Source organism: Protopterus annectens, chromosome 8.part1, assembly GCF_019279795.1.
Source record: "Protopterus annectens isolate FY-2018-M chromosome 8.part1, PAN1.0, whole genome shotgun sequence".
Taxonomy (NCBI): Eukaryota; Metazoa; Chordata; order Ceratodontiformes; family Protopteridae; genus Protopterus; species Protopterus annectens.
The window spans coordinates 495,423,178-495,445,000 of NC_056742.1; the positions used below are offsets into that span (position 1 = coordinate 495,423,178).

General features: G+C 41.6%; 1 protein-coding gene across 4 annotated transcripts in view; it reads right to left on the minus strand.

Moving 5' to 3' along the window:
• Window positions 1–21,823, minus strand: part of TANGO6 (transport and golgi organization 6 homolog) — a 1,856,125-nt gene that overhangs the window by 1,669,572 nt on the left and 164,730 nt on the right. For all 4 annotated transcript variants that reach the window (XM_044082029.1, XM_044082030.1, XM_044082027.1 and 1 more), the window contains exon 4: window positions 6,621–6,771. In XM_044082029.1, coding sequence (XP_043937964.1) covers window positions 6,621–6,771 — 151 coding nt within the window. The remainder of the gene's footprint in view (window positions 1–6,620; window positions 6,772–21,823) is intronic.

Genomic DNA, 21,823 nt, shown 5'->3' on the forward strand with positions numbered 1-21,823 from the left:
CAGGGAATTCTGTGTCCAGAGGCACACTTCCCTTTGGGGGGGTTCCACAGGGGAGAAAGAGCAGCAAGCTCTGCATCATTCCACCCGACTCTAACCATGAAGTGGAGGAGCTTGTGAAGAATTCCCATGCAGGTGCAAATGGGCCATTAGGCTCCCGGGCATGTGCAAATGGAGCACTGGACTCCCAGGCAGGTGCAAATGAGCCATTAGGCTCCAGGGCAGGTGCAAATGAGCCATTGGGCTCCCAGACAGGTCCAAATGAGTCATTGGGCTCCCAGGTAGGTGCAAATGAGCCACTGGGCTCCCAGGCAGGTGCAAACTAACCACTGGACTACCAGGCAGGTGCAAATGGGCTATAAGGCTCTTGCTTTACCTGGGGAGTCCCAGTTCCTACTGCTGCAGAATAAATGGGCCAACTGGATGCAGGCAAAGGAGCCATCAAGCTCTGTCCTGGGGGGAGGAGTGAAGGGTTGAAAATGTGTTTCTCCCTTCTTTATGGATCCTCAACCCAAACCCCTTACAAATGTCACTATGGACATCTGTGTGTCCCACTTCAAGGCAAACCACATGTAAGGTGCGTTTGTCATGTTGGGATTTTTGTGTCCACATTTCTGCAGGCAGGTGCAAATGAGCCATTGGGCTCCCAGGCAGGTCCAAATGAGTCATTAGGCTCCCAGGTAGGTGCAAATGAGCCACTGGGCTCCCAGGCAGGTGCAAATGGGCTATAAGGCTCTTGCTTCGCCTGGGGATTCCCAGTTCCTATTGCTGCAAAATAAATGGGCCAACTGGGTGCAGGCAAAGGAGCCATCAAGTTCTGTCTTGGGGGAAGGAGGGGAGGGTTGAAAATTTGTTTCTCCCTTCTTTATGGATCCTTGACCCAAACCCCTTACAAATGTCACTATGGACATCTAGGCATCCCACTTCAAGGCAAACCACATGTAAGGTGCGCTTGTCATGTTGGGATTTTTGTGTCCACATTTCTGGCACTTCCCAAATTCAGAAGCCATGTCCTTCTCTTAGGGGGAGAAAAAATGGTCAGTAATCCACAGGGACCATTAACATCAAAGGAAACCAATGGGAGGCACAGGGCTACTAAATTTAACAACTGCTGAAGAAATAAGTCTGCCAAAAAAGCAACAGCTATCAGACATGATGCAAGGCAGGCTAACAAGCACCACCTAACCTAACTGGAATAACACCAAAAAGGCTCTGGCCAGGAAATAAACAATCAGCAGAATAAAGCTAAAACAGACTACAATTAAACCACAAAGAGACTATGATCACTTCTTGGTGCATGTGGCAGATGTGGTAAATGAGAGGTGCAGTGCACTGTGGAGAAGTGCGAGAAGTTTGAACTTAGAAAAGTCTTACAGATGCTAAATGACTACTGCCTGACAATGAGTCTTGCACTTTGAACTTGAACATGTATAAAAATATGTACATATGCATTAATTGCATGGAACTTGCTACTGTGTTAAAGGGTATGAATCTTGATGTTTTTGCTACTCTGTTATTTACCTTCTTCATTTTGCTCTGTGCTCATGTTATACTTTAAAATGGCTCTAGGAACACACCAAATAAATAAAATTACCATGACACTTGTCTGCACTGCTATGGTAATTCTCACTCTCAAGACTACACTATAACAAGGGGCTTACCTCTCATATTTATTGTCTTCCCACTTTTTGCTGGTTCAACAACTTCCACATTATCATAAGCACTGTCCCATTTTGTTAACCTGTCAAATGTGAACTTGGTGTGTTCATTCCATGACTGAGATCCACCTTCCCCTGCCATAGAACACATCCACTAACCCCTTACTGACAACAACACTGTGTGGTCAGGGCTACTGTCTACCACTATTAGGCAACTAACACCATTTCGCTCCACTCCCCACATGCTTGATAAGATCAACAGACCTACAACTTCTGTCTAGATAGGTTCAGCTTCCTACAACTTCTGTCTAGATAGGTTAAGCTTCCTACAACTTCTGTCTAGATAGGTTCAGCTTCCTACAACTTCCATCTAGATAGGTTCAGCTTCCTGCAACTTCCGTCTAGATAGGTTCAGCTTCCTGCAACTTCTGTCTAGATAGGTTCAGCTTCCTACAACTTCCGTCTAGATAGGTTCAGCTTCCTACAACTTCTGTCTAGATAGGTTCAGCTTCCTACAACTTCTGTCTAGATAGGTTCAGCTTCCTACAACTTCTGTCTAGATAGGTTCAGCTTCCTGCAACTTCTGTCTAGATAGGTTCAGCTTCCTAAAACTTCTGTCTAGATAGGTTCAGCTTCCTACAACTTCTGTCTAGATAGGTTCAGCTTCCTGCAACTTCTGTCTAGATAGGCTCAGCTTCCTACAACTTCTGTCTAGATAGGTTCAGCTTCCTGCAACTTCTGTCTAGATAGGTTCAGCTTCCTACAACTTCTGTCTAGATAGGTTCAGCTTCCTGCAACTTCTGTCTAGATAGGTTCAGCTTCCTACAACTTCTGTCTAGATAGGTTCAGCTTCCTGCAACTTCTGTCTAGATAGGTTCAGCTTCCTGCAACTTCTGTCTAGATAGGTTCAGCTTCCTGCAACTTCTGTCTAGATAGGTTCAGCTTCCTACAACTTCTGTCTAGAAAGGTTCAGCTTCCTACAACTTCTGTCTAGATAGGTTCAGCTTCCTGCAACTTCTGTCTAGATAGGTTCAGCTTCCTACAACTTCTGGTTCAGCTTCCTACAACTTCTGTCTAGATAGGTTCAGCTTCCTGCAACTTCTCTCTAGATAGGTTCAGCTTCTCCTGTTATTAGTCTGCCATATCAAACAATAATGAGTTTCTGTCGTTCTTGTCCTGCCTTATGGATGCCTTTCATTTCACATCTGCAGCCACTCCATTTCTCTAGTACAAGTACAAATAAGGAGTTTTCAGGCAAGTGTCAAATGTATAAATCATCCACCTTCATCTCCCCAGATTTGTTTCCCCAACCACAAATCCCCACTGTTTGAATGGGAGAGGGAGATATCAATTTATGGGGTAACCTTCACCCTTGCAGGGAGTGTATTTTTCTCCATGAATGTGCAATAGTAGAATTAGTATACTGCTTAACTTTTGTGCTGGCTGTGTTTAGGTTAACTGTGTAACTGAGTAGCTGTGATCAGACATTTATTGCTTTGGGTGGCTGAGTCCTGCCTATTTGCAGGGGAAGAGCATAACATGATGACTTTCAACACCCACTTTGTGGTTTTCGTTTTCTTGGATTTCACTGTCTGCTTGAAACTTGCAAAATATTAAATTGATATGCTCCTCTACTGCAGGTATATCTAACAAGAACTTACTAGGATGCTACTATAAAATCTCAAATGGGTCCAAAATTAATCTTGTGAATGCTGAATCTAAGCTTAAGACTCCCACTTATTGACTGTGCTTGCACTAATAACTTTTAAGCTCATCAATAAGTCAGTCCAAGTCTCCTTATTTCTAAGATCATGTCTGAACATTGCCAGAGCAAGATCATGTACAAATGGAGCCCTAGGCTGAGTAATGGATCGGGGTTTCCCCACAGCAGCCCCTCCCCTGCAACCACTCCAGGGTCCCATTACTTGGCTATTTCTCCTGATACCATAAACACTGTTCAAACTTGTAAGTGTGCATACTATTTTATTCTTCACTTCTACAATGATCACTGATATTTGGACTTAATTTAGAACTTTTATTCAAATTTTGTAGCACAACCACTGATAGCCACTTCCTAAACAAACAATATCTCAAAATGAAACTAAACAGTAAACTTCTTTGCCCTTGAAACTCACATTCATTGAAATTGCACTGAAAGCCACATTCAAAGAAAATGCTTCTGGCCAATGGTGGATTAAGTTTACCTTTGGGCCGTTTTCAAACCATAGGCCCCTTGCACACATTTAGGGTGAGGCATTCACGTGTTCATTGATTCACCTTCCTCACTGTATTGAATTACATTCCTTGTATAGTACAGCACCACTTGTTAGAGTGTGATTTAGATTTGTAGTTTTGAACATTTTTCCAGTAAGGCATGAAACAAAATGTATTAACCAGCAATGACAAAACTACCCATTTCAGAACATTTCAACCCAAAACGTTTAACAAACTTCTGTCATTACAATCCACCAATATCAGTCAATATGCACACTCTCTGCAGAAGTACAAATCATCTGAATAATTCCATATTAAAGAGCTCTGTAACAAATGAAGAGGCTGCTACTGGTAAATAACTCTACATTTTAGTGTTTTATCAACAAATTCAGTGTCTGCTGCCCTTGAAGAATTAACTGCATATGTTACTTTAAAAAAACAGTTGGTAAGCTGGTAATGTTGTAGTATGGAATGGGTGGAAAACCAAGACTTTCACAGTTAGTAGGCATCTCATCCAAGGAGGAGACACTAAGGAGTATAGAACACTCATCCCCCTTAAACTGCACTCCAGTATCAGCAATCTATCCACGCGGTGTGGGATTAGAACCCACAGCCTTCTGCATCAAAGGCAAGCATGCTAGCTGTTGTACTACTAACATGGTTTTCAAACTCTACAGTACAAACACAGACTGCCATTTTCTAAACAAAACAGCTGCACATTGAAAACTAGCCTAGCATGAGCAACAGTAAACTTAGCTTCCTTTGAAACTCAGTTCCTTGAACATGCACTACTACTTCTTCTTTTGGCTTTTTCCCGGTTAGGGGTCGCCACAGCGGAACACCTGTCCGCTCATGATTGGCAGTGGAGTTTCACAGTGTCGAGTTGCCAGCCCAGGACCCAACCTTCCACAGAAGGCAAACACACGCACACACACACACCTAGGGCCAATTTAGAGTGTCCAATCCACCTACTGTATGCCTTTGGGATGTGGGAGGAAACCGGAGTACCCGGAGGAAACTCACGCGACCAGCTCCTTGAAAATGCACTGAAACTCACAATTTCTTGAAAAATGCAATGAAACTTGCAATTCATTGCACAGTCTGGTAGTTGGTATAGAGGATTCAGACATGTCTCCACTGAAACTCACAATTCCTTGAGCAGTCTGGTAGCTGGTATAGGGGATTCAGGCTCTTGTCTCCTGTAACCAAGGTACAGGGTTTGAATAAGTAAGGTGACCGACTATCCCGCCATCCTTAACTAGGGCATTTCATATGCATGCATACTCCAACTTACAGACAGGAAGGAATGAACCCACACACTGGCATAGCAACTTATGAACAAATGGAATGGCTAATGCAAGTTTGAATTCTGTACTTCTCTCATGAAATTGCAAAATGGGTTTAACATTGCATCCGTGCTGGAGAGTGCATTGTATTAAAGATAGATGCAGAGTGCATGTGAGTCCATCTTAAAGGAGAAGATACTGCTGACACATTTAGTTATTTATTTATTTAACATTTGTTGACCGGGAAAGTCCGACTAGGGTTCCACAGAGCCTGTTTTCAGCGGAGGCCCAGGGAGAAATGCTCCAGATGCATGTCTTTGGAATGTGGGAGGAAACCGGAGTACCCGGAGGAAACCCACGCAAACCCAGGGAGAACATGCAAACTCCACACAGAAGGCACCCCAGCCGAGAATCGAACCGGAGAACCTCTCGCTGTGAGGTGACAACGTTAACCGCTGCACCACTCTGCCGCCCAATTCATTGCACAGTCTGGTAGTTGGTATAGAGGAAAAAAAATAAATATTTCTCCTTAATTAATTCAAAAGTAAATGCATGATACTCATTTCTATGGACTATTTTGGCAGTGGCTTGAAAGATCATAAGGAAAAACTGGATCTCAAAATACCCTCCTACATTCTCTGAGTATAATTATTAATTAAAAGAAGTCAGCCATTTACAGAAGAACCATAACGTCTAGAACACCTAGAAAGATATATGAACATCACTTATGGGTTAACTTACAATATATGATGGGAAGAAATGATCATTTTGCATAAAGGTAATTGACTCTCCTTGTCATTCATGAGAATAAGCTACAAAAGGAAGATTACAGTGTATGTAAATGTATAAATACTGGATGTCTATGTACATACTTTAGTTTGTTTGGTTTTGTTAATCTTATATTCATATTTAAATGTTATAAATAAGTTATCAGTTTGTAAACCTATAATGCACAATGTCTCATATACATCTATGTGATTGTTTTCATTATAATTAAAATCAATAAAATTGTTTAAAAAAAAAAAGTAAATGCATAAGGTCCCTAACATGCAAGCCCCCTCCCCTCTAGCCACTGGGCCCTAGGCAACTTCCTAGTGCTGTATCTGGCTTTGAACATGAGTACGTGTAGGTCCACAACACTTGGGCTGGTAAACAAATAAGCATATAAAACTGCAGAGTGAAGAGTAAAAGCAAAACCTAATGAAAACAGTGCTGTGCTCTACTTGTGTATCGAGATCTGAATTAAAAAGAAAACAATCAGTTAAATCAAAATTTCACAAGAAGAAAAGGAAAGAACGAGAACAGCAGATGGAATTACAAACGGACTCTATACTGACACTGGACGTGTATGAAGAGAAATGCTTCACGTTAAGTACAACAAATAGGACTACCCTGAAGTTGGCAGTTTGTATCATCTTGAACTGTGCTGAATTTCTTGGACTTCTCATGTCTACAATGCCCTTACCTCCAGCTCCTTCCAGGATTCCCTGAACTACAGCTTTAACTCCATTTTCTTTTAGCAACCTCTCTGACAACAGCTGTCCACACAGACGTCTCAACCAACACGGTGCTTGAACCAGGGGCTGTGACACACTGCCTGGTGCAGATGGCCTGCCCTAAGAAGGAAGAAAATATATTTTAAACTTGCAGTAGGGATCAAAAACTTTACAAATTATTACTTATCATAAGTAAGGCAAATAACTGGACTCCAAGCTTCCAATTAATAAAAAAAATCCTGCAATAATGGTTCACTTTACATTACAAATTATAATCAATATAAAATACATGCCCTTCCAATACAACAAAGCCAATTTATTTCAGTAACAATACAACATAAACATTAGACAAGAAAATAAGTTACTTATTATGACACTTTAGCCTGGGTTTGATTCTTACATTCTACAAACTTATACTGCATGGCTCTGAAGAAATATACCAGTCACCCAAAAAAAATGTGCTAAAGGGAAGGGGAAGGGGAAATGAACGGGTAACATACAGCTGCATTTGGTTACCCCTCTTATTGGTACTACTTTGCACCTAGTTGCAGTGGCCATTGAGCTTTTCCCCTCCACCTGCTAAACCAGTCAGTTCATTCCTGTCGTTCGTCTTATGTGCATTAAGAAGACGGTGAGGGCTTGGATGTTCATTTAAGTAGTTTACAGTATACAAACAGATCAGGACAGATGGCAGGAACATTATACTTAAACTATCTAACTGACTGACTACATACTTGCATGGTCTCACTCTGGGTGCTCACTCAAAATGGCAGTCTTACTTGCACGTGCTCAGTACTTACATGCATGTGCTGGCTCACTGAAAAGCTCCCTAAAGGTATATCACACACACTGATGTACATCCTCCCTCATTACTGAGCTCCTCCCTCATTACTGAGCTCCTCCCTCATTACTGAGCTCCTCCCTCATTACTGAGCTCTCTCATATAAACAATGACATTTCAATAGGCGTGCAATTATACATATACTAATAAAGAAAAATAACAGTCATGTCCAGGTTGCCGTGTATATTTTATACCCCTGCCACACTGACGTCAGGGAAGAAGCGACGACAACCGACACCGGACCTAGACTTTGGAATTCGGCCGACCGAGGACCAGCCTGACGGCAGGATAACCCATCTGTTATGACTGCAGCTGTATGCACGATGAACATCTAGGCTTCAAAATGCGACCTGATCTTGTAACATAATAGTTAGGACTGGGTTTAGCAACAGGAACAGTCACAGGGGAATGTTCTGCTTGTGGAGTCTGAGGGATTTTCTCAGGAACAGGGATTACTGACAGAATGTTCTCTGGAACAGGAACATTGGACAAGTCACTCTGAGAACTAGAGTCTTTGGCACAGGCAAGATGCTGTAACACTCGTTCGGACACTGGTAATAAATGCTTCTGATTTTGTCCGAATTCCATTCCTTGTGATTCCTCAATGCACTCACGGCTCTTGACACAAGCTTTTCATAAATCCAATCTGATCAAAACCATTTGATGTCTGCATCCTCACTATCTCCTCTTTTTTCAATGAAATGAGCATTTTGCTGGTTTTATCAGAGTAAGACTTCTAGGACATATGCTTTTTCAACAGTTGGGCTTTTACGGCTTTGCTGTTCTTACCACATGGAACCAACAAATTACTGCTGATTGGTAGTGTGGTTTTGGTTTGTCTCGACAAAAGTCTCTGGGCAGGTGAACCAAGATGTTTATCACAAGGAATGTTTCTGAGATTTAATAAGTTGAGAAAAACATTGGTACTGTCACATCTGAATTTCTCTAACAGCTGTTTGCACTTTGAACTACACCAAATTGTCTGACTGAGGGTATTCAGGACTACTCATAATACAAACAAAGTCCCACTCTTCTGCAAATTTCTTGCACTGCTGACTAGTAAACTGTGCACAATTGTCAGAAATAACTCTGTGCAGACTACTATGGACAGAAAAATGTCACTTAAACTTAGTAATGGGAGTACTAGAAGGAAGTTAGGCTGGAGAATTGGATCTGAAGCTGTGCGAGTTCTGAGCTCATCAAGAGGTGTGGAAGAAAAATTTCTCACTTCCATGACCTGAAAATCAAGTTGCTCATTTTTTATGCATTCTGGGGGATATGGATAAGGTATCAGCCAGATAAAGAAGTTTGCCTTTTGTATAAACAAGACTGAAATTGTACTTTTGTAACTTGAGCATCGTACGCTGCAGCCTAGCTGGAGCTGTCTGCACAGGCTTTCTTAAAATCGTAACTAAAGGTTGGTAGACAGTTTAAATCTGGATAGGTCAACCATAAATATAAAAATGGGACTTTGAACATGCAAACACAATTCCCAAAAGCTCTTTCTCAATCTGGGCATTTCGCACCTCGGTCTGGTTAAGAGTTCTTGATGCACAGGCTACTGGTCTACCCTCTTGAGGAATGACTGCACCTAGACCAAACTTAGAAGCATCACAGGAAAACGTAACTGGTTTGTGAACATCATAGTAGCTGAGAGCTGGTGGGTTGGCAATTTTCTGTTTCAGGACATCAAATACTCTTTGGTGCTGTTCTGACCATGACCAAATTACATCTTAGCATGTCAGCTCTCTTAGCGGCGTTGAAACTTTGCTTAAATCTGGAATTAACTTGCCTAGATAGTTGGCCATACCAAGAAAACATTGTAAGGCTTGGTCATTGTCTGGAGCTGACATCTTGAGAATTGCTGTTTGCTTGGAAGGAACTGGTCATAAGCCTGAACTGGTAAACAAGTGACCAACATAAGTAACTTCTTGTAGCCTGAACTTGCACTTCTGAGGATTCAGCTTAAGATTCACTTCACATGCTCTTTCCAGAACTTTTTTGAGGTTTCTGTCTTCTTCAGCTTCACCACTGCCTCCTACTAGAATACCATTTACTATAATAGCACATGGACAGCTAGAAAAAATTTGCTCCAGTGCACGCTGAAAGACCTCACTGGGAGAATGTATTTCAAATGGCATACTGAATGTGGTTAACAATAAAGACTTTCAGTCAAGCAAAGTTTGCCTAAAGGAACTCTCTGCATCTAAGACAAAAAAACAGTGGCATCTGGCATGAGGGCAGCAGCCTCTTCAACTGTGCGCACTGGATGATGAGGCCTTTTTAATGCGTTTTTCAGATCTCTTGGATCAATACAAATTTTGATATCATCTGAGCTTTTCTTATGAGCTACTACCATGGAAGATACCCATTCAGTAGGTTCTTCCACTGGAGGAATTACTCTTAGCTGCACCATTTTGTCTAGCTCAGCTTTGACTCTATTCTGCATAGCTACTGGAACTTTCCTTGCTGGTCTGATAACTGGGTTGACCTCTGGGTCTAACTTCATAAAGTACACAACTGGCAGTTTGCCTAGTTTGTCTGCAAAAATATCAGCATACTCAGAAAAAAATAAAATAGTCCGGGCAAAATTTGAGCTGCTGTCATTTAGGCTTACATGGTGAACTTCTTTATTAAATGAAACCAGTCCCATTTTCAAACCGTCTCTGAGGCCTAACAATGACTGCATGTGTCTCTTGACTACGTAAAACTGCAAGTCATAGCTGTTCATAGCAGAGTAACATGAAAGCACTACTGAGCCTTCGGTCTGAATCTCTTCACCACCATAAACAACAAGCTTTGCACACTTTGTCAAACCAAGTTGTTCTGCAGTTTTTACTCTAGCAAATGGTTCTGCTGACATAACATTGAACTTTGAGTCAATATCTTTGAGCGCTACGGGACTCCATTAATCCAAACACTACAAAAGACTTCATTCTTTGCCTACAAATCTACTGTATTAACTGTCTTACCAAGCACAGACACACCATCAACATAAAAAGTAGAGTCACAGCTTTCTAATTGATCAACTTGCCTGTTGGAATGCCCTCTTTTAATAAAAGAATGTGCCTTATTTGATTTACAAAATCTTTTGAAATGATTCCACTTATTGCAAGAGTGACACTGCTGACCAAAAGCTAAGCACTTTGCTCTTTTGGGTTCATGATTTCCACCACAATTACGACAGCTGTCTATGAAGCTGGATGGGGGCACATGTTTTGACTTTGCTGACTCACCCTTATGCTTCACTAAGAATGCCCTGGAATTTGCTGGAAAGATTTGGGGTTTCCTAGGGACTGTTACAGGACTTGCAGTAGCTGCCATGTGCTTGGGCCTGTTTCTTTTTACCATGTGTTGCATACCATCTACATGAGTTTGTCACCATGCTTTCCGCAGCTATTCTCATTTGTAAGCATACCTGGGTGCTTTTCTGTAAGTTTATATATCTGATAAATCTCAATGGCCTTATTTAACGTCAAATCACTATCTCAAAGCAAAATCCTTTGCACTGTGTCATTATTAATACCACACACAAGCCTGCCCTTTATCAACTCATCTATCAAATGACCATATCTGTACATTTTGGCCTTATTTCTCAAGTCAGTTATACATGCTGTAAAAGTTTCAACAGGCTTTTGATCCTTTGTGGAAAATAAGTGCCTTTCCATTGTAACATTCGTTTGGAGGTTACACATTTCTCTAAATTTATGTTTTAAGCAGTTGGGGTCTTCCAGCGTTTCAGCCAGTACCACAATATGGTGGTCTTCCCCCATCCCTGCAAACACAGCAGGTGCATACACAAATGAACGTTCTCTTTCAATGGCCTCTGAACCAGCTAAATTAAGCAGAATAAATGCCTTTGTATGTGCATCTTTGTCAGAAAAAGAAGTCTCTATGAAAATATTGTATTCCTGCTCAAACACTCTCCAATTTTCTGCAATACTGTTATCAGACACAAGCAGTGCAGGTCTGCGAAGCCCTTCTGTCATGCCCACAGATTATAGTGAAACACAATGTAATCTTAGCCCTTGTAATTATGTACGAGCATTCACACACACCAAGTACTTGTAATAATATTCAAATGCACAATAAACTCTTCGAAATACTGTACTCTGCGAAATATGCTTTGAAATAACTGTACTTTGCGAAATAATCTCTGAAACGACTGCACTTTGCAAAATAACCACACTGTAATACTGCATAGACTTGCAAATACTTTGCGCACTTCAGATACTTTGAATAGCTTTAATTAGTACAAAAAAGTAGTACACAGTGAAAAAAATACGGTCATTTTCCCTGTTTTTGTACATTTTATGCGCTTTGGATATTGTTTCAAACATTTTCATAATTATTTTGAATATTTTTTATCAATCTGGCACACTTTCGGAAATTTCATTTAATAAGAAATTATTTTTGAGCATTCTGAGTGCTTCAATTTATATTTGTAGTGAAAGAAATTAAGTGAGTTTTAGCACCTGGAATTCATTTCTGACCTGTTTTGTGAGTTGTTTGCGCAGTAGGGATTTTTCCACTCCTATATATTCCCCCAACTTTAACCAGTTGTCTCATAGCTGAAACTCTGGATCCCATTCTGACACCATGTCACTCATCTTATATACATTAAGAAGACAATGAGGCTTGGGTGTTCGTTTAAGAAGTTTATTGTATACAAATACATCTGGACAGATGGTAGGAACATTAAACAAACTGACTGACTACATACTTGCATGGTCTCACTCTGGCTGTTCACTCAAAATGGCAGTCTTATTTGCACATGCTCAGTACTTATATGCATGTGCTAGCTCACTGGAAAGCTTCTTAAAGGTACATCACACACACTGATCTACAACTCCCTCAAGAGGCAACAGTCCTATGGCCCATTCATTCCACCTAAGGTTGAGGTGCTGTCAACGATTCCTGGGGACTGAGTTTTTCTACTTTAAGATTTTACCCCATGATGGATACTCAGTAGCATGTTACAGTGTTCAGTGTGCAACTGGCATTAATGAGGGCATGTCACGCACTTCCCCAACATAAGTCACTCTGTCTTCCCCTGAAGTAAGCACTCCCATGGGATCTCTAGTCCCCTCTAAGGATTCTAGACATGCACCAAGCAGAAATTAGCTTATTATTCTCCAACCTCTCAGTGTCTCCACTACAAATCTATCTCAAGTCATATGACATAATTAAGGGTGCTAGCCTTCTCTGCCAACAGTCTCAAAGACAGTCATGCAGACACTTCTGCTGCAAATGGAAAAGAAAAGGAAATTTATCTGTAGACCAACACAGCTGCTACTCCCCTAGGCCTTCTATTTGGCACTACCTGCAACATTCTGGAACATCTTGCTCACTTGGGGAGGGGTCAGAGCCCGGGAATGGGCCTAGTTGGGTCATTCACGGTTCATAGTTTGGGAATCTGGTGGCTCGCACAGGGCTCAAGGTTTGTGAATCCACCTGTCTGGCTCACTGGGGGTTCACAGCTTGGAAGTAAGCTCTTCTAAGTAACTAAGGGCTCACAGCTAAGAAATAATGCCAACTGGGTCACTGAGGGCTCATGGCTTGGGGCTGCACTCAGCTGGGTCACTGAAGGCTCACATCTTGGAAGTAACCTTGGCTAGGTTACGGAGGCCTCATATGTTCAGCTGTAAGTTGGATACTACCAAATGCTAGACTTATACACATCAGGTAGCCACACATCTTTAGGAATTTCATTTCTTACCAAAGTAAGTGGTTCAATTCAGACACTAGGCTAAAATGTTTGCAATGTACCAATCTACTGAGTTAACAACTGTTGCTGGGAGGAAACTTGGATCCACTGGTATACACGTGACATAAAACAAGCGAAAAGCAATTTTTTTTATTCATTAATCATTTAAGCTCACTTGATGCAAGTGTTGCTTTTCAGAGATGATCTTGGAACAATATCTGGTTATGTGCCTTGATCAGTCACACAGCATACAAACAGAAGTGAAAGGTGCTAAACCCTGTACCCTTGAGTACTGCAAACAGATCAGATCCTTAATCCTCAGTGCTGAGTTTTTACTGTCAGAAAGAAATTGTTTCTATTTTCATATCACTTCAGCTGTAATGATTTGCCATGCACTGTCCATACAAAGAACAAAAATGGATACTTATAGCACACTCTTGCGTGCAGCACACTGATAGCATCTAGTTATTGGACTGTGAGACCAAAGGGAATACTACTGTCTGCTGGCTGTGACCCTCAAGTATCCCCACTGCTTTGTTTGTTAGACTTGCTGACCATGGTACTGACAGATATTAGTGGCATAAGGCAGTGGCAGTCAATTAGCAGAAAATGGGTTCATTTAAAAATAAACAGGTTAGGAAAGGCTGTGGACAAAGGGGGCCTTACTGGTGCTGCTTATGTGGTTCTCTCTAAAGCAGCGTTTCACAAATAGTGAGGAGACCAAGGCCTGTTTCACTGGAGGTCCAAGCAAATCTTAAAATTCTGTGTACAGAAAAGTTGTAGCTAGTCTGAACTGTTTCTACGTGGTATCAAGTTACAAGCAGGCAGATGATGTTTAACATATATCTGATTACAAATCAGTAATAAAGGTGCGCTGGGGAGAACCAGGTCTGCTTCTAAACAATGTAACATACGCCTTTTAATATGGGGAGGCCAACAGCACTTATCTAATGGGGAGGCTCATGTGTTTCTTAGGGTGGTGTCTGGTATGGTTTGGATAACACATCCCCTACACCGATTCTCTGGCTTCTGTGAAGGAGCTTATTTCATGCCACATTCTGAACAATCTGCCTTGAGGATGCCTCAAGGATCTGTCACTCAGCCACTTTAGCCCTTCTCCATATGACACTGTTTCCCCGAGTAGTGACTGTTCCCCAGCTGACATGAGTCAAATGTTAAACAGGCACGTAATCCAGCTTTGCCTAATTTTGAAACAACTTGGTCTTCGAGTAAACTAAGATTAAAAAATTGTGAATGCATTCTAGCACTTAACAGCTTCAGCATGCTTAAAGATAAATTTGCTTTTCAACAACCTGATGACAATATTCTTGAAAATGTGAGCAGCTATAAATAATGAGGACTATGGACTGACCCACAGTTGGCTTCGGACTCATACAACATACTTGATATTAAACAAAAAAAAAAAAACAATCTACATCAGTGCAGACTACTTGTCAGTGCTAGCACCCCCTGAAAGGTGAAACAAGGCTGACCCTTCTGAGAAGGTATTCCTTCCTCTACATGACCTACCCATTACAGCCACTGCTTCAAAATGTAACTTGTAAAGGATGCGTGACACTCCAAATCTACAGAAACATTACTGACAAATGAAGAAGAAACCACCGCTGCACTGCTCTGTCAAAGGCAAGATGCTTACCCATACGCCTAACAGCCCACTTACCTGTAGAGGATGCATGACACTCCAGATCTACAGAAACATTACTGACAAACAAAGAAGAAGAAACCACCGCTGCACTGCTCTGTCAAAAGCAAGATGCTTACCCATACGCCTAACAGCCCACTTACCTGTAGAGGATGCATGACACTCCAGATCTACAGAAACATTACTGACAAACAAAGAAGAAGAAACCACCGCTGCACTGCTCTGTCAAAAGCAAGATGCTTACCCATACGCCTAACAGCCCACTTACCTGTAGAGGATGCATGACACTCCAGATCTACAGAAACATTACTGACAAACAAAGAAGAAGAAACCACCGCTGCACTGCTCTGTCAAAAGCAAGATGCTTACCCATACGCCTAACAGCCCACTTTATCAGAGGTACTTTAACCTACAAAAAACATCTTACCTAAGACCACTCTGAATCCTCTAATGCATTGTTCTTGCACTCAGCTAGAACCCCCACCCCGACTTTTAAGATTATCACAAGAATTACCACAGCCTTAGCTGTACCACACCATTCCCATATGTTCATCCACGGCTGAACTTCTGAAATTCCTTCCCTGGGGTTACTAGGGAGTTACGGATTGACAGCTCACCAGGAAGCTAGACAAGTATCTTAGCCAGTGAAGCTGAGTGCAAATATTTTCGTTCGGTTATCCAAACTAACATAACTCAGTACTGGTAACACCTCAATGACTGAGCTCAACATCTCTTAGGCAAAAAAATAGTGCAGCGCCAACATAATATTCACCACGAGTTATTGAAAGAGAGGAGGAATCCAAAAAGCAAATCACAATTTCTCAGCCAATGTGGTCAAGTTCGTATCGAACGTGCTTAAGTATAGTAAACAATTTAACACACTCGACTCATCTGATAACATAAAGGTGAACAGCCTACGGAGAGTACATGTGAAATGCATCACCCAGACACAAAGCTTTAGCAAGATCACTGGCAAATAATACTTAGTGATGCTTAAAAACATTGTTTGTGTAGACAATGATACACATTTTTCATATGTCTTAAGCAGTCAAAACAAAAGTTCTAATAATAAATATGGTTATATGTGATCAAGAATGCAGAATTAACATAGACATCAAAATAAAAATGATACCTTTCATAAATAATTCCTTAGTAAATAGCCTCACTGTAATATGTCTTGTGATAGTGTATCTCAAAATCAAATTTCCATCCAATCCTTCATGTAAAACTAAAGTTTGCAAAATATCTCAGACCCACAGTGACTTCTAAAGGTCAAGTGTAAAACATATTGAATATATAATTAATTCATATAGTCTAAAATATTTAGTGCAATTAATGAACAGATATGAGGTTGCCTACATCAGTCACATAAAATATGATATATTAAAAAATATTAGGTAAAGAAAATTTTTCAAACAAATTCATGCTAGAAGCAGCACTTTTGCTAGTGATCTTGATAAACGTATGTGGCTGGTGCATTGCACATTTATTCTTTGTAGGTTGCTCACCTTTAAGTTAGTGAAATAACATCCCATGACTCAATATTACAAACTGCTCACTACACATGAGCACTTAGAGATGCACTTATGATGCTGCATGAGCGAATGAACCACAGTTAACTTTTTGCATTCCTTCTGTTTTTTAATAAAGTGTGGTGAATATTATGTTGGTGCTGGACTGTTTTTTGTCACTGGAGGTTTACTTGGCACCATCTACTTTGTACAACTACATGACTGCTTATGTACCTATAGGTTGTGGACAACTGCTTGAGTTTTCAATTATCGTGGATTAAGCTGGCATAGCTGATGGAAAATCAGCTGACCACATGTGCAAGCTTTTGTTGTGTGCAGGATGGACGTACAGTATGGACTGGGGAATTTACCCTTCCCCTACTGTTCTGCAATCTCACAGTTGGTATATATAACAAGCATGGAGTGTCGGGGTGCAGAGGGGCCTGACCACCCCCGAGGCAAAAAACTTGTCTAACATCCCTTATTGTAGTTTTTGATTGGCTACAAAATACAGACAGATATAGAGGAAAACTCCTACCTTCCTAATTCTTAAAAATAACTTATTAAGATTTAGACACCGTCTCTCATAAAACAACCTCCTACTACAACTGTCCACAATGGGTATGTAACAACCAACTACAACTATCTACATGGGTATGTCACAACTTACTACAACTGTCTACAATGAGTATGTCACAACCTACTACAACTGTCCACAATGGGTATGTCACAACCTACTACAATTGTCCACAATGTGTATGTCACAACTACTACAACTGCCCACAATGGGCATGCCACAACCTACTACAACTGCCCACATGGATATGTCACAACCTACAACTGTTCCGAATGGGTATGTCACAACCTACTACAACTGTCCACAGTGGGTGCGTCACAACCTACAACTGTCCACATGAGTATGTCACAACCTACAACAACTGTCCACATGGGTATGTCACAACCTACTACAACTGTTCACATGGGTATGTCACAACCTACTACAACTGTTCAGAATGGGTATGTCACAACCTACTACAACTGTTCAGAATGGGTGTGTCACAACCTATAACTGTCCACAGGGGTATGTCACAACCTACTACAACTGTCTACATGGGTATGTCACAACCTATTACAACTGTTCAGAATGGGTACACCAAAACCTACTACAACTGTCCACATAGGTATGTCACAACCTACTACAACTGTCCACAATGGGTATGTCACAACCTACACCTGTCCACAATGGGTGTGTCACAACCTACACCTGTCCACAATGGGTGTGTCACAACCTACACCTATCCACAATGGGTGTGTCACAACCTACAACTGTCCACATGAGTATGTCACAACCTACAACTGTCCACATGAGTATGTCACAACCTACAACTGTCCACATGGGTATGTCACAACCTACAACTGTTCACATGGGTATGTCACAACCTACTACAACTGTTCAGAAAGGGTATGTCGCAACCTACTACAACTGTTCAGAAAGGGTATGTTGCAACCTACTGCAACTGTCCAGAATTGATATGTCACAACCTACTACAACTGCTCAAAATGGCTATGTCACAACACACTGCACCTGTCCACAATGGATATGTCACAACCTACTACAAGTGTTCAGAATGGGTATGTCAAAACATACAACTGTCCACAGTGGGTGTGTCACAACCTACACCTGTCCACAATGGGTATGTCACAACCTACAACTGTCTACATAGGTATATCACAACCTACTACAACTGTTCAGAATGGGTATGTCACAAGCTACAACTCTCCACATGGGTATGCCACAACCTACTACAACTATCCACAATGGATGCATCACAACCTACTACAACTGTCCACAATAGGTATGCCACAACCTACTATAATTGTTTAGAATGGGTATGTCACAACCTACAACTATCCACAATGTGTGTGTTACAACCTACAATTGTCCACAATGGGTATGTCACAATCTACTACAACTGTCCACATGGGTATGCCACAACCTACTACAACTGTCCACATGGGTATGCCACAACCTACAACTGTTCGGAATGAGTATGTCCCAACCTACAACTCTCCACAATGGGTGTGTCACAACCTACAACTATCCACACAAGTATGTCACAACCTACAACTGTCTACATGGGTATGTCAAAACCTACAACTGTTCAGAATGGGTATGTCACAACCTACTACAATTGTCCACAATGGGTGCGTCAACCTACAACTGTCCACATGAGTATGTCACAACCTACAACTGTCCACATGGGTATGTCACACCCTACAACTGTCCACATGAGTATGTCACAACCTACAACTGTTCAAAATGGGTATGTCACAACCTACAATTGTCCACAATGGGTGTGTCACAACCTACAACTGTCCACATGGGTATGTCACAACCTACAACTGTCTACATGGGTATGTCACAACCAACAACTGTTCAGAATGGGTATGCCACAACCTACAACTGTCCACATGGGTATGTCACAACCTACTACAACTATCCACAATGGGTATGTTACAACCAACAACTGTCCAGAATGGGTGTGTCACAACCTACTACAACTGTCCACATGGGTATGTCACAACCTATTACAACTGTTCAGAATTGGTACGCCACAACCTACTACAAACTGTCCACATAGGTATGTCACTACCTACTACAACTGTCCACAATAGGTATGTCACAACCTACACCAGTCCACAATGGGTGTGTCACAATCTACAACTGTCCACATGGGTATGTCACAACCTACAACTGTTCACATGGGTATTGTCGCAACTTACAACTGTTCAGAATTGATATGTCACAACCTATTACAGCTGTTCAAAATGGCTATGTCACAACACAATATACCTGTCCACAATGGATATGTCACAACCTACTACAACTGTTCAGAATGGGTATGTCAAAATATACAACTGCCCACAGTGGGTGTGTCACAACCTACACCTGTCCACAATGGGTATGTCACAACCTACTACAACTGTCTACATAGGTATATCACAACCTACTACAACTGTTTAGAATGGCTATGTCACAACCTACAACTCTCCACATGGGTATGCCACAACCTACTACTACAACTGTCCACAATGGATGCATCACAACCTACTATAACTGTTTAGAATGGGTATGTCACAACCTACAACTATCCACAATGCGTGTGTCACAACCTACAATTGTCCACAATGGGTATGTCACAATCTACTACAACTGTCCACATGGGTATGCCACAACCTACAACTGTTCAGAATGGGTATGTCACAACCTACAACTATCCACAATGCGTGTGTCACAACCTACAATTGTCCACAATGGGTATGTCACAACCTACTACAACTGTCCACAATGGGTGTGTCACAACCTACAACTATCCACACAAGTATGTCACAACCTACAACTGTCTACATGGGTATGTCACAACCTACAACTGTTCAGAATGGGTATGTCACAACCTACTACAATTGTCCACAATGGGTGCATCACAACCTACAACTGTCCACATGAGTATGTCACAACCTACAACTGTCCACATGGCTATGTCACACCCTACAACTGTCCACATGGGTATGTCACAACCTACTACAACTGTTCAGAAGGGGTATGCCACAACCTACTACAACTGTCCACATGGGTATGTCACAACCTACTACAACTATCCACAATGGGTATGTTACAACCTACAACTGTCCAGAATGGGTGTGTCACAACCTACTACAACTGTCTACATGGGTATGTCCCAACCTACTACAACTGTCCACATGGGTTATGTCACAACCTACAACTGTCACAACCTACAACTTTTCAGAATGGGTATGTCACAACATACAACTATCCACAATGCGTGTGTCACAGCCTACAACTGTCCACAATGGATATGTCACAACCTATAACTGTCCACAATGGATATGCCACAACCTACAACTGTCCACATGGGTATGCCACAACCTACTACAACTGTCCACATGGGTATGCCACAGCCTACAACTGTTCAGAATGGGTATGTCACAACCTACAACTGTCCACAATGGGCGCATCACAACCTACTACAACTGCCCACATGAGTATGTCACAACCTACAAATGTCCACATGTCAAAACCTACAACTGTCCACAATGGGTGTGTCACAACCTACAACTGTCCACATAAGTATGTCACAACCTACAACTGTCTACATGGGTATGTCACAACCTACAACTGTCTACATTGGTATGTCACAACCTACTACAATTGTCCACAATGGGTGCGTCACAGCCTACAACTGTCCACATGAGTATGTCACAACCTACAACTGTCCACATAGGTATGTCACACCCTACAACTGTCTACATGGGTATGTCACAACCTACAACTGTTCAGAATGGGTATGTCACAACCTACAATTGTCCACAATGGGTGTGTCACAACCTACAACTGTCCACATGGGTAGGTCACAACCTACAACTGTCTACATGGGTATGTCACAACCTACTACAACTATCCACAATGGGTATGTCACAACCTACAACTGTCCACAATGGGTGTGTCACAACCTACTACAACTGTCCATATGGGTATGTCACAACCTACTGCAACTGCCCACATGGGTATGTCACAACCTACTACAACTGTCTACATAGGTATGTCACAACCTACAACTGTTCAGAATGGGTGTGTCACAACATACTACAACTATCCACAATGGGTATGTCACAACCTATTACAACTGTTTAGAATGGGTATGTCACAACCTACTGCAACTGTCCACATGGGTATGTCACAACCTACAACTGTCCACATGGGTATGCCACAACCTACAACTGTTCGGAATGGGTATGTCACAACCTACTACAACTGTCCACAATGGGTGCATCACAACCAACAACTGTCCACATGAGTATGTTACAACCTACAAATGTCCACGTCGCAACCTACAACTGTCCACATGGGTATGTCACAACCTACAATTGTCCACAATAGGTGTGTCACAACCTACAACTGTCCGCAATGGGTATGTCACAACCTACAACTGTCCACATGGGTATGTCACAACCTACTACAACTCTCCACATGGGTATGTCACAACCTACTACAACTGTGTACATGGGTATGTCACAACCTACAACTGTTCAGAATGGGTAAGTCACAACCTACAACTGTCCACATGGGTATGTCACAACCTACTACAACTCTCCACATGGGTATGTCACAACCTACTACAACTGTGTACATGGGTAGGTCACAACCTACAACTGTTCAGAATGGGTATGTCACAACCTACAACTGTTCAGAATGGGTATGTCACAACCTACTATAACTGTTAAGAATGGGTATGTCACAACCTACTATAACTGTTAAGAATGGGTATGTCACAACATACAACTGTCCACAATGGGTATGTCACAACCTACTACAACTGTCTACATGGGTATGTCACAATCTACAACTGTTCAGAATGGGTATGTCACAA